The 13732-nt window shown below is 42.7% G+C and overlaps 1 protein-coding gene across 14 annotated transcripts in view; it reads right to left on the bottom strand.

Annotated features, from left to right (window-relative positions):
• The window catches only part of AFF2 (AF4/FMR2 family member 2), a 328163-nt gene that overhangs the window by 153552 nt on the left and 160879 nt on the right, over positions 1-13732 (bottom strand). Inside the window, exon 3 of one of the 14 annotated variants that reach the window (XM_040572859.1) lies at positions 710-718. The exons of the other annotated variants lie outside the window; for them this stretch is intronic. Within the exon in view, the coding sequence (XP_040428793.1) occupies positions 710-718 (9 nt within the window). The remainder of the gene's footprint in view (positions 1-709; positions 719-13732) is intronic. 14 annotated transcript variants of the gene reach the window in all.

Raw genomic sequence — 13732 nt, 5'->3', positions numbered from 1 at the left:
TATTAAAAAAAGAGAAAATAGCTCCTTTGGTGTTCAGATACATATATGTGTTTTTCACAGGGTTATTAATTCTCAAGGGAGTCATTTGTGGGTTCCAAATAATGTATATTCACTGTTTTCCTTCAGTACCTCCACCATCCTGGAACCAAAAAGTACCATGAGAAGACTACATTTCCCATTATTTCAACCCAAAAAATATCTCCTGGGGCTTATTAAAAGGTCTGTGAAAATATATACTTTGTATATATAAAGAAATTAAGAGAGAAAGAAAAACTACTGCCTAAAACAAAATACAGAGAGCTGCTCCTCTGTTTCGCCTAATACAAACACTGCACTGTGAAGAGGTTGTGTGTGTCAAACAGGCATTTACTGGAGAACCTGGGAATGAGGAAAAGTTTTAAGGAGTGGACCAAGTTAATTCATGTATTGAGGTAAGACAGCTTGGCCTGCAGTCAGTGCTGCTTTTTCAGTGCTGGATGGAGAAGTATGTGCCTCTTCCATTGAGTAAAGCACATTTAGCTAGGAAAAGCAATTTACTAGTGTGGTCCAAACTGTGACTGAATCAGACTCCCACTTACTTTAGTGAACTTCCCTTAAAGGTCTCTAGCTGAGAAGCCAGAACTGCCCACAATGGGTACCTTCAGTTTTATACAAAAGCCAACAACTCCAACACACTCCCCTCCAGTCCCTTAATTAAAAAAGGTACCACTACACCAACCTGGGGCACAGGTGCTAACCCACTATCTGGAAGGCATTACAGGTCCCTACAATGAACTCAGCTTACAACAACCTCCCAGTCGGAGCAACTTCAACTGCGAGGACAACATTTTTTCTCTGCCATTTAGTTCTGCTACAGCAACGTTTAAACTGGGCTGACCTGGATGTGACGATTATATTTTTCTTGTTCTTCCCAGTGCGTGTTCTATTTAGCCCATTTTTCCTTTTTCATTTCTTTGATGTTGTCTTTTAAAAATACTATTTCAATGTGGATCAGCATGAAATAGTCTCCATGAAAGCACAATATGCTGATGTTCAATTTAAACTTGATGGTTCTCCATTATTTTCATGCAGCAAATTGCCAAACTCTATTAGCGAGAGAAGCCTGATAAAGTGATCTCTCACTTCAGGGTCTCCTGGGAGTAAGGCTGCATGTTTTACTTATGGAATATTCTGAATGCAGTTTTTTAGAGGCTTGCCGTGATGAAAATACCAGAGTAACCGGTAATGTCGGTATTCAGCCAGGTCCAACAAAAGTGCCATTTGCAGTACATTTGATTTGTGACCAAAATATTAACTGCTTGCATAGAGGCTGGTGCATCCCATTTAATATTGACAAAGAACAAACAAATTGGGAACTTAATAGTATTTCTTCCTTCCTTTCTGTCTCTCTTGTTCTCTTTCCTCAGTTTCCCCTCTCTTCCTCCCTCTCTTTCTCCTTCCCATCCTCCTCCACCCTCCAATGACTGCAAGTACTCATTTGCTTATAAAATGTAAGCACATTCTCTCATGTACCTTATTCTGGTAGTGGTTACCTTATATGTTTCCATTAAACTGATGATAAAAAGCACAGTGACCTAAAATGCCACTGTGCACTTGTCCACTTTAAACATCAAAGCCTGCCTAACAGACTATGCAACCCTCTGGTGCGGTGAGATATATGGTGTGGCAGAAATAAAGATCAAGTGTCTGCTTCTTGTCTTACTTCTACCAGTGTGAATGAAATCTAACTCCTCTGAAGACAGTGAGGCAGCTCAAGTACAAAAGGAGTGTGAAGTGAGTTTGGCTTCCGAGTCTATTTGCTCTCAGTTATAGTAATGTAAATGAGAAGCCGTACTTATTCTCAGCGTAACCCTTTGAGTAGAACCTCTTGGAAATCATTCAAAATCCCTCAACTCTACAGACACAACCATCTAAATTTAATACAACTTGGAACTGGATCTCTATTAAATCTATTTTACATTAGCGTAATTTAGTGCCTATTCCCTGCGCAGGCCAGCCAGAGAGCAAGCAGAACCAGGCAGCGTTGTGCGACGTGGCTGAAGCAGCAGCAAAGCCGTCGGGTCAGGCTGTGGCACTTGTGACACTAAAGCTCCACTGATGTCAGTACGGTTGCATCAATGTAACCTGAAGCATTATTTGACCTCGTGAATTCAGACTATAGCATTTCTTCTGGGCTTTTAAAGAGGAACCTTTTTAAGCATCTATTTACATTTGACAGCATCTTTCCCGTGGCTGCAGGAGCACAGCAGGCAGCTGTGCTGGTTATCTGCTCCACTTCATTTTTTTAACCAGGTATGAATATCCTCACAGAAAAGCCTTCTCCTGGGTTTAATTTGTACAGCAGTTTGCACGGTTGCAAGGCCAATGCTGGGACCCAAATTAATTGCTCAAAGCTTGTTTGCAAATTGCTAGTTTTCCTATGGCCCTCCACCACAGACACAACTTGCAAATCACGTCCTCAGCGCGGCTTTTCAAACCAGAAGGCCAGAACCGAAAGGGCAAGGACACGGTCTTGCCCAGGGGGGAACAAGGCAAATGTATTTTGAAATATCTTCAAGTTGAACTAACAGCATGGCCTTTTAGCATAACTAGTCCACACAAATACTTTTCTTACGTAAACTTCAATCAAATAAATGAAGTTCCTATGTGAAATAAAACCCATTTTCCTTTTATTAAGAACAACAAAATAGCACAAGTGATGATTAAGACTTTATTGGGATCTGATCCAAACTCAGACTACATTAAGAGTCAGATCTTACGCTCATTAAATAGTAAAACATGATTAGCCCAACTGCCACTGAATGTCGTGGTTATCATACAAAAAGGGAGGTAAAATAATGCTTTTTGGACAGCACAGAACTTAGAACAAAGAAAATCTGATTTTGAATGGGATCTTTATGACCTCCCTTTTAGTTACATTTCTAATTAAAATGCTTTGATCTATTAATGCCAAGGGACGCTGCTAAATGTATTCAATACAGAAGTCGCATACTTTTCCTAAGCTCCCAAAATCTTTTAGATCTGTGTGCACTTACGTTATGTGCAGTTAAACTGCTCGCTAAAATGAAAAGATATCTAAGAATAACTCACTTCCATTAGATTTATAAATCACATTAATTAATTCTACATCTCCAGTGGTGTGGAGACCAAACTCTAATGCGAGATCTAATTAAAGAAAAGGGGGAAAAAAATTGGAATTGAAACACAGAAGTAACTGTTTAGCCTCAAATTAATGAGGCGCTATGCTAAGCAAGAATGTCCATAAATCCCTAATGAGGATTTTAAACACATTAAAACTTCCTAATACAAAGTGTTTGCCTTCCTTTTATCCAATAACAAATAAGCCAATAATTTTCTGCCTCTAAATGACACTATTAACTGTCATGGCATGTTTTATTTGACAAACCCTCCATTCAAATACAGTAAAACCAATTAATTTGCCTGCTGTGAAATGTGTTTCTTGATAGCTTTTATGTGATTTTTCTTCTCAAAGAAATGTAAATAGGAGGTCAATGTAGATGCCTGATTTTGCTTAAAATATGCCGCAATAACTATAGATTTTCTAGTCAGTTTGCATTTCAAATGAATTGAAAGATAACCTCCATTTTCAGGTCATCAATCACATAATGGTCTCCTGATAAGTAAACAGTTACAGAGTAATAGTTTTATTACTAGGGAAATGGTCCCATATTTGAGCTGTGATAGTTGCAAAATTACCACTTTGTTCCGTTATAAATAATGGTTGGCAATCCCGGTGCTTGGCCTGCCTGCCTCCCTTATCAGCTGGCGAGGGCTGCTCCGTCACCCACTGCCGTCAGCCCAGCCAAGTGCCCTGGTGCTGACGGTTTTCTTTTTTCGTGTGTCGCAGCTGAACTCCGATTCTTTCAAGTGCAAGCGTGGCGATGTGTTACCTATTTTTTTTTTTTTTTGTCAGAAAAATCTATAGAACAAATAAAAGGTAATTCTGTGGTTTCAGTGTTCCCCTGGGCCCCACTTAATAGATCTCGGTTAGCAGAGAAAAGCAAGACCGTGTTACCGCTGCTCCACAATTATGGCATGTCTGAAGCTCTGAAGCTCTTCTCAGGTTTTGCTACTGGGATGATCAGCCTACTAAAAAGTACACATTTTATACTTCAGAAATACGCTGTTTTTCGGTCTGTGCCCACTACGTGAATTGAACTGCATTGTAAATCGAAGGCAAAATAGAGGATAATGCATGGCATGCCATGCTTTATGGGGCCTAACTGAATGCCAATTAATCTTTACAACATATGCACAGTTCCATCAGCTCTTGTAGTCTATCGTGATCACATGGAGTCTGTGGTTTATTTGCCTTAAGATGGAAACACAACTTGAAAAAAAAAAACACACAACATACCATATATACACACGCGCAGAAGGAACAGGGAATAAAATAAAACAAAGGTGCCTACCAGTGCTGAAAAGGACAAAGTGCTCACTTAATTAATCATCTGCAAGAGATTACCAACCAGTACTTATGTAGTATGGCATGACAGCTAATTTCCAATTTGCACTATCTTGTATGTGTTCCCTATTGAAAGAAGCAAAAGAAATCTGCAACCTAACTCTAAAGAGTGGTGCCAACATCTCCTGACACGTGAGCAGTGCTCGTGAGAGGTGAGGCTGGGACAAACCCAAGGCAGTGAAAGTGCTCTGCGTCTCTGGTAGCCAGCATCCCCATCACCGAGACACACCGACGCAAGCCCTTTATCTATTTCTTTTTCCCAACAGAAATTGCTGAAATATTTGCCATAGTGACCCTTCCTCAAGGATGTCTTAGGAAGTAATTTATACATTATCATATTGAATTACATGCATCTATCTCCAAATAAGGGACAAAATGCATTTCACAAATGTATGTATTTTGTTTGTTAACTACAATCCCATTTAGTAAGTTCAGGAATTGAATTGCAGCAGTTTCCAAAAGTGAATTGAAGAGATCCCTTGTCTTGCCTAAACAGTGACAAAACCACGTTCTTTCTATACACTCACAACTAATAAAATTCCTAAATTAAACTTAAATTAAATTAAACTTTTAAATTAAAATATTTGAGTGAGAACTACATTTGACATGGTCATATATTAGGGAATCAATTTAATGATGGATAGAAGATTTTGAGCTTAAGATACTACATACTGTGACCCCTATTTTCTTCACTTTGAAATCCAGAGTTCCTAAAGTCTGACCTAAGCTCCACCTCTCCTGAATGCAGCAGCCTTCATCTAATTTTTCTGATAAAATGTAAATAAAAATGATTTATATTTTTGCAAAGGATCTTATATGATATCCCCCATCAACAACTTTTACATCTACTTCTTAATCGAGACATTGAATTGGGCTAAGACCACCTGACATTATTTCACTTCTGACCTTTTCAACTGTCAAAGCAGACAGATTTTTATCCTACAAGATTCGAGCCAAAGCCTCAAAGGTGCAGTGCCAGAGCATTAATCCATTTCACTAGACAGTCATTGAAATTATAATTCAAAGTTCAACTTACTTTAGCATTTTATGCTGAAATACTTTTGGCAGCCCAGGGCAGAAAGTCGAAATCTGGTTTCCAATGGAGACCATTTCCAATGGTTTCTAAATGTTGGCAGCGAAATTCCTTATTGTCAAAGAGATCAGCAGATGCCGGCTTCTATTAATTTACTTCCTGTGACTGCTGCTCACTTCAGGAAGCCCTTCTTTACCTAAGGATGTTGACCTGCTGCCGGATCCCATCAGAAATGGACTAGAAAAGACACTGATATATTAGGAGGCTGGGGACACTGCAGGGAAATTCCCTCCAGCAGCCGGGGCAGATCTCATCCCTCCATTTATTCTGACTGATGCCATAAGCAGAAAAACAAATCTGCATAGAAGACATAATGTGGATCTGTAAAAGCTCCCAACTCAAGCTAAATAAACTGACCCATATGTATTAAACTATCAAGGGGGACTCCAGAACCTGAAAGGACTGGTAGGCAGCTTTTCCTCTTCACAAACAGGTTGTCATAATGGGGAAAAGACTTTTGAATCTGAAAATAACATCACCATTTTAAGTAGTCAGTGGGCTGTAAATCCTTTGTTCTGGTATTCTGGAGCTGCCCAGAGGTCTTTGGCCAGGAAGTTCCCTATAAATAACAGTTTATTATTCTTAGACTTATCTCAAAAGCTATCTAAACAAGCATTTAAGTTAACTTAGAGGACATGTTTCATTAAAACCTAAATGTCTTTTTTCTTCATTTTTGCAGTTGGGGCTGGCTAGTAATTCTTGGCATCTTATCCAGATGCTAAAAAGTTTCCTTTTTGGGAGCAGGAAGGGGAAACAAGGAACACGAGATCTAATATCAATTACAAAAGGATTACGATTATGTTTTTTCCTCAACATTTTCAGAACTACTATTGTACTTGCTCTGCCTTGTGCAGATAGCACAAGGTCCCCTAAATAGCTAATACAAGGTTATTAGCATCTTAACTGAAAGCACTGAGAAATGATGCTGCAGCAGTGTGTGAGTGATGGGAAGAAAACAGAAATATGAAGCTATGGCAAATAAAAGCAAATATGCAGCCTGACATGGAGGGACAAAGATACACAATTCTCATTAATTCCAATGGGACTTGAAAAGCTACGTGGCCGTGCACTGCCATGAAGATCTGCCTAGGAGACTGCATTAGCTGGGTGCACACGGAGTCTCCTTGAGGTGCAGCGATCTCCAGGCTCAGCGCTCAGAGTCAGACTGTTAACGCAAGGAGAAAACAGACTGACTCTCAGGCAATGCAAATCTCACAGAAGGGCATTTGAGGCAAGTACCAGAATTGCATGATACCTAAGGGACATCAGCAGTGACATTAGCCAGCCCTCTGTACCCTTGGAGAGGGTTTTGTCACTTAATGCCTCAGCACCTTTAATTAACTGAGGTGTCTGTCTGCACGTATGCACCCTACATGTGGGTGCACACAGGTGTACATGCATGTAACTACGTATACACATTTTTCTCCTTCCCTTTCTTCCTGCTTAGATCTTAGTGTCAAAGGAGATCCACTGATCTATGGCCCGGTGCTGGTGCTATTTCACACACAGCACGCCGCCTCCTGCGGTAGATCTGTTTGCATCCAGGCCCTGACACAGCACAGGTAGCAATCGCTCTTCAGATTCCTGCCTGGACTATTACCTTCGATCTATGGTTTGCTGCACTCCTCAATCCACAGATGCTGTCATTGATCCAATGCACAGCTCCCATTGCTTACAACGGGATCAAGGACACAAGCCCTTTAACGGTCAGCTTTCCTAGGAAATAGTTAATTTCGAACAGTTTCATTACAAACTTTTTGATAATAACCTGTCAAAACTGAATAAAGTACAAAATAGCAGAATTTTGAAATCTGAGAGACAGAGAGGACTCCGGAATCTATATTCTTGTTTTGCTCTAGAGGTGTACTGCAGCTTCAGGCAAGTTAATTAACTCCCGAGGTCCTTTGTTTGTGCATCTGTATAAATACAGTAAGCAACACCTAACTAGTCACCTACTAGTTAGAGCAGGAAAGCAGTGGCTTGGCGATCCTCAGCAGGATGGTGTCACACAGGAGTGACATATATACAGAAAGCCGTACACAACTGGAGATTCCTGACTGCTGTAAATGTCAATCCTTAATAAATGGTTTGACCTTTTTTTCTATTATTTCCATTTTATAACTGAAACCAGGTCTGACACAGTGAGCATTTCAGGGGAATAAATGCAGCTTGGGGCTGACTCCGCAGTCTCGTGTCTCACATCACCTCCTTGAAATGCAATGATCTCCCCAGAAATACAATGCTGCCTTGGTACTTAAGCCCCAAGGACCTCCCAGCATCAGTTCCTGGCTGACCTAACAAGGCAATGAGCCCATTATCAGCACGTCTCTATAAGCCAACAAGGTTTCTTTTAGTGGAACTGCTTAAAGCATGGAGCTGCTTGATCTTCGAGAAGTTATTCTTTAGGCATTTAATTGAGATCTTCCGTGGGCAGGGTCACCTCCTGGATGAACCCACTTGTGTGCTCACTACACAGACAGGCTGGGGTCACCAGTCCGCTTAATCGGGGTGGCTCAGTTAAGGACTGGAAGTTGGTGAAATAAATATGGATCACAAAACCCACAACTGTGATCTGCAGCTCGTGAGCCAGGCTCAACTCGCAGTGCAGAAATGGAAACAGATGGGCAATAAATTCGCCATCAGACAGTGGCTTGGGGATCTGCATGCAGGACCGAGAGCCAACCACTCCTGTCAAGCTAGACAATGAGCAATTTGCTGTCTAATGATAGTTGCGAATTTGAGGGAGGAAGGGGAATTGCTTTGATTTGGATTTAACTTTTTAAAAACTTTGCAGAAAGCTGAAAATTTGAAATTGTTCGCTTTGTGTTGAGTTTAAAAACGTCACTGTGACAAAAATCGATCTCTGTCCTACAGATTACAACCTTGTAAAAGACTTTCATTAAGGAAACAAAACAAAATAATGGCAGGAGCTTTAGAAAGAAACAACACAGAATTTGTTTTAAAAAATTAGGGAAATGCCTAAATTGTCTAATTCTGATTTTCACAATTTCCCTGAATTTTTAAAACCCAATAAAAAATAATATTAGCAGAAGTAACATAGCTGCTAAATTTGAATTTCCACTGCAGAAACTGTGTGTCCCACGTTGGTGAGGCTGAATTACAGCCTTCTCTCACCTGCAGCTTTGACAATGGGCTATCAGAAAATCCAGTTTCCCTTCCACAGACATCTTGGTTCATTAAAATTTCAGAACTGTTGCAGAGTTAAGGTGGTTTTTTGGTGGTTTATTTATTTATTTTTAAACCAATTTCTGTTTGCATGCTACCAGTAAGTTCAACAAAAAGAAATGAAGAGACTCTCTGAAATGAACAAACTGACAAATTTTCCCATTGGCTTGTCCAAGGAACAGCCACATTTTAACTGGCTGAAAGAAAAAAGCTGTCATCTCTGAAACGGCCAGAGGAGGGAAAATGCTGGCAGAATGATGTCTTCCTAGGTGAGGATAGTCCAAGACTTAATTCCATGTGTCAGGGCAAGATAACACACAGCCACACGCACATGATCTCATCAGCCGTTCAGGAGACAGGATTTTACTTGACGTTTTGTAATGTTATTTTAGAGACTTTCTTAATATGTTTTCAGAACAAACAACAAGGAAAAAATGCCGTATAAACCTCAATCTGGATACCACTTAAAGGGATTTGCAACCATTATAATCAAAGTAATCATGGCATTATTAATCACAATAGGAAAAAAAAACAGAAACCACCAGCAGGAACTCCACGTTTGCATTTGCTTCATAGCACTGGTACTTACATCTCTCCCCCTCTGATGTCTGTGCACACTTCCATACATTATTTGCATGTATATATGGGTGCACCCCCAAGGCCAGCAGTGTAACCAGCACCTATCAGCTCAGGGTGTTCCTCAGCCCAACCTGAACCGCTCTCCCTGGGGACACTGGGCATGGGTTCCCCAGCACCTTCAGGTAAACCTGATCCTGTTCCTGTCACTGTCCCCACCACCATCAGTGTTCACAAGCACGGCAGTACAACCTGAGCAGCCTCCAGCGAATTTCCTTTTGGGTCCAGCTCGAGCAACCTGCGAGCCCTACAACCGGAGCTGGCTGCACCAGGAAAAGGGGCCGTGCTGGTCTGGAAAGTTCCCTTCTAAACAGCAAAGGGTGCAAACCTGGGGCCCGATTCTCCATTGCAGCTTGACAGCTGGAAGGGAGGCCCAAAACAGGTAGAAATTACGCCGGACAAGACCCTCTCCTTGCAGGAGTTTGCTGCAGGAGAGCTGGCTGCTGGCCCCACCATGCCACGCGTGGATCCTCATCCCTGTGCCCCACAGGGAGCTGCTCCCTCCGTGAGCTGTCCCCCAGTTCCCGCCTGGCCCCACAGCCATCGGCCGCTGCCTGCAGCTACCCGCAGCCTGCCCTCCCTCCCGTGGGGCCAGGAAAGCAAAAAAAAAATCAGAGCTTTCTTTTAAGCCAGGAAAGCTTCAATTCTGTAAAGCTTGACAGCGAGTTGCGCTCCCAGCTAAGCCATCAGCATTTTCAAGCCTTAGGTAGATAGATAGCTGCTTGTGTGTTTTTATATATAATGTCATATGTATTTGTAAATACGCGGATGATTTCCATACACACCCACCAGCCACACAATGCAATAATAAATTATTCCAATAAATGGCATTACTCGAAGAAAGCAACAAGGATAAATATAATTGCACAAGGTCTAAACAGGATGTAAATCAGCATTTAAAAAAAAAAGCAAGTTAACGTGAAGCTGTTTACTCCTAGAGAATCTCCACTGCTCTAACATTTCAGCAATAGCCTCCAGTCGTGAGTGTGCTGCAGGAAGTAACAGAGAGCAGTTCAGCAGATGAAACAAAGAGGACCTAATTACCATGCGAAGCACAACATCCTTCAGATGTGATGAGAAACGTGACTGCATGAAAAACTGGTCCTGGGGAAATTTCAAAATATGACCACCCAAGCATAAAGAAGAGAGTGGTGAAAACCAGAGAAGCTGCAACATGAGGCTATAGTATTTCTATACAAAGAATATTAGTTTAAACACACGCACGTACAGAGATTGTGTACATATACACAGCTATATGCCGGCACACAAATACAAGGAACTATGTGATTGTGGGTGAAAGCAATAAATGTATAAAAGCTTTCAAGCCATATGCTACATATTAATAAAAAATCACATAAATTCTTTGTATGTTGATCCATGGAGTTTCTTGAGGGAAAAACAAACAAACAACCAAATGCATGAAAAGCAACCAATCAGCCTGACAGCCCAGCCCAATCCTTCCATTTTCATCATACTTGGTCATTTAATATTCATTTTTGCCTACAATTCCACATTTTGAATGTAAATAATTTATGAATATTGGCCATAAATTATTATTATTTTTTTTAGAGAGGATGAACACAGATGGTAAGCACTGACATTTTCTTGAGGAAGGGAAAGCCTGATTCTCAGTTACAGGTGGAGAAGTTATATCATTTGCAAACAACTTTGAAGCCACGAGGGAGAAGGCGCTAGCTTGTGCCCCAGGTGGGCTCAGCACCGCTCCCCAGCACTGGCTGCCCAGGAACCATGCAGTTATCCCCTCCCTGCTGCTGGGAGCCCACACTGGTCTGGCACCAGCCCAGCTGGGAAGAACGAGCCCCCCCCCCACCAGCATGATGTGAGACTATGCTCAGGGATGGCCATTACTACTTCCAAGAAGGAAATACAGTCTAACATTTCCAAGTATGGTCTACCAAACAGCATGCCTTCTTGTACGAGAAAATTAAAAACTAGCGTTTCCCAAAACAAACGCCCTTTTGTTAGAGGACCTGAGCAAGGCAGATGCCAGCCTCTCAGTTCATCCCTCCAGCCCTGAGGCAGGTGAAGGTGGTGGTGCATCCTGACAGGCTGCTCCAAGTGTGCAAAAACTGATAGAGTTGGTAAATTCCTCAGCATGATCAATACTGCTCTCCAACCCCAGATTCCCTTTATCAGTGACAGCCTCTCTCGTTGTACTGACTAGAGATTCTACATCTTTTTATCACAAAGACCATGACAACTACACCCTATCTATAGCTTTGTGATTTACAGCAAGTGATGCGCTATCATAATTGCATTAGTGCAATGATAGCTTTTGGGTGTTACTCAAGCAGCTGAATTTAAAGTATGGTTGCATTTGTGACATAAACTGACAAAGAAAATCTGATGTTTGAATCCAGCACTGACTTTAACCCGTTTAGCTTCCTATGTCTCCCTCTCGTTAGCTGCATGGATAAACCATTCTTCTCCTGCCCTGCCAATTCTAATGAGATGAAAAATGAAAGCTGACCTGTGGACTAAAAAGAGAAGGCAGAAGCCCCATGATGGGGTTGTCTGGTGTACATGTTAACAGACAGAAAATAGGTTTGGGGAACAACATCCCACTCTTCTAATAAAGTATCAACTCCTGTTGCTGTGAGTGGGTGGATTGCAGCTCAGCCAGTACAGCCCTTATTTTGAAATTTTTAGATGACTTCCCAGTTTATCTGATACAATCATTTAAACATTGATGCTTCTTTTTAATTTCAGGGGATTTGTTTGTCTTATTTTTAGCCCAGTTCCTGATAGAACTGAAACACCTACAGACTGCACTTGTGGGAGTCTAAAATAATGTGTGTTTGTGCTCTCATTTAAAAAGGGTGTTCAGCTCACCCCTGCTGTCCAGCATCAAGGTCAAAAGATAAGGAAACTCTTCCGAGTTTGAAAAGGCGGCAGTGGGAGATAGGAGAGGGGCCCCACTGCTGTCCCATTACAGGAAAAGCTAACAAAGCTCACCCTTTGTAAGATATCAGAGGATCCGCATGAGAGAGAGACATTACAAGCCAGGATTCATTAGCTCCTCTGCTCACCGAGTGATTTCTTTTTACAACAGAACAGAAGATTTCAGTCTCCTGAGCTGAAAGAAAGCACGGTCTGGCATGGAAGAATGAGACTAGATGAAAAGCAGCTTCTTCTTATCTCTTTCTAAATATTACCATACAAAGTACTGGCTCACATGCCCCCGGCAGCGTTCCACCTACCAGCACTCGAAACAATGAGCAAGTGCCAGCACTGGTGCCTGCTACCTGCAAGCGACGGCAGCCAATTGAGGACAGCCTGCACCGCTGTCCAGAGCCTGACCTAATGCTGAAATGGCCGTGGCATTTGCTATGAACTTCTTGAGAGACCTTGGTTCAGCTCCCTGCTCTGCCAGAGGCCTCTTGTTGGAGCCCGGGAGATCTCACTCTCTGACCCCCAGTTTCTCACTGAAGGTGGGGACAATGGCACAGTGTCACCAGAAACCAAAAGCCACAAGTCTAATATGCTGTGAGACAGCAAGGACACTACCGGTGGCCTACATCTCCGTGACAGAAGCATCCAAAGCACAACGCTGTGTCCCCTCCCAGCGTCCCTGTTTATGCAGCTGAGTGCTGCCAAGCGCAGCCTGGCACCAGGCCTGGCACGCTCAGCGTTTGGCACAGCACGGGGCAGGGCTGGCACCGCTCCTCTGGCCGCTGCAGCCACGCGGAGCAAGGCCCAGAGCGCCCGGCCCTGCTCCAGCCCTGCGGCAGGGCAGGGGGGCACGCGGGGAAAGCTGCAGGGCGAATTTCAGTGACTTCAGCATGAGATCTCAGAGTTAACCTACCTCCCTTTATACTACAGTCAGTTAACATACAACATCCAGGTGATGTTGCTGAATATTTTTGAATCACCGAGGGCTATCAGGGCCTGCAGGGAGGAGCTGGTGACACAGCGATGCTCGGCCCTCCTTCCCCAGCACGGCCTCCTCAGCGCTGCCTCCCCGGCAGGGTTAAAGGCTAGGAGGCAGCAAGGTGCCTGCAACCATCCCCATCAGGGCCAGCATGTGTAGTGCTTATTGTTCTAATTTGAAAGCCAATATATAAACACACATCTTAAAAAAATCCAGTCTTCTCCTTAAAGCTCTGAAAACCCACCCAGCCTATTAAGTTTCATTTCTGGGATAATTCTGCCCATTATCCCTGCCTGTGTGGCAGGAGGACTGCGGCCACAGACTGATTTCCAGGGCAGCTGCACTGCACTTCTGCCTGGCCCCTTGTCCTGCTTGAGCTGCGGTTTCATTACAACCCAGGTGCCCCACACAGGCACAGGAGCTGTGTTGTGACCCAGCT

The sequence above is a fragment of the Cygnus olor genome, chromosome 13 (genome assembly GCF_009769625.2).
Source record: "Cygnus olor isolate bCygOlo1 chromosome 13, bCygOlo1.pri.v2, whole genome shotgun sequence".
NCBI lineage: Eukaryota > Metazoa > Chordata > Aves > Anseriformes > Anatidae > Cygnus > Cygnus olor.
The sequence above is the reverse complement of the archived record's forward strand: the minus strand, read 5'-3'. Positions and strand labels throughout refer to the sequence as shown.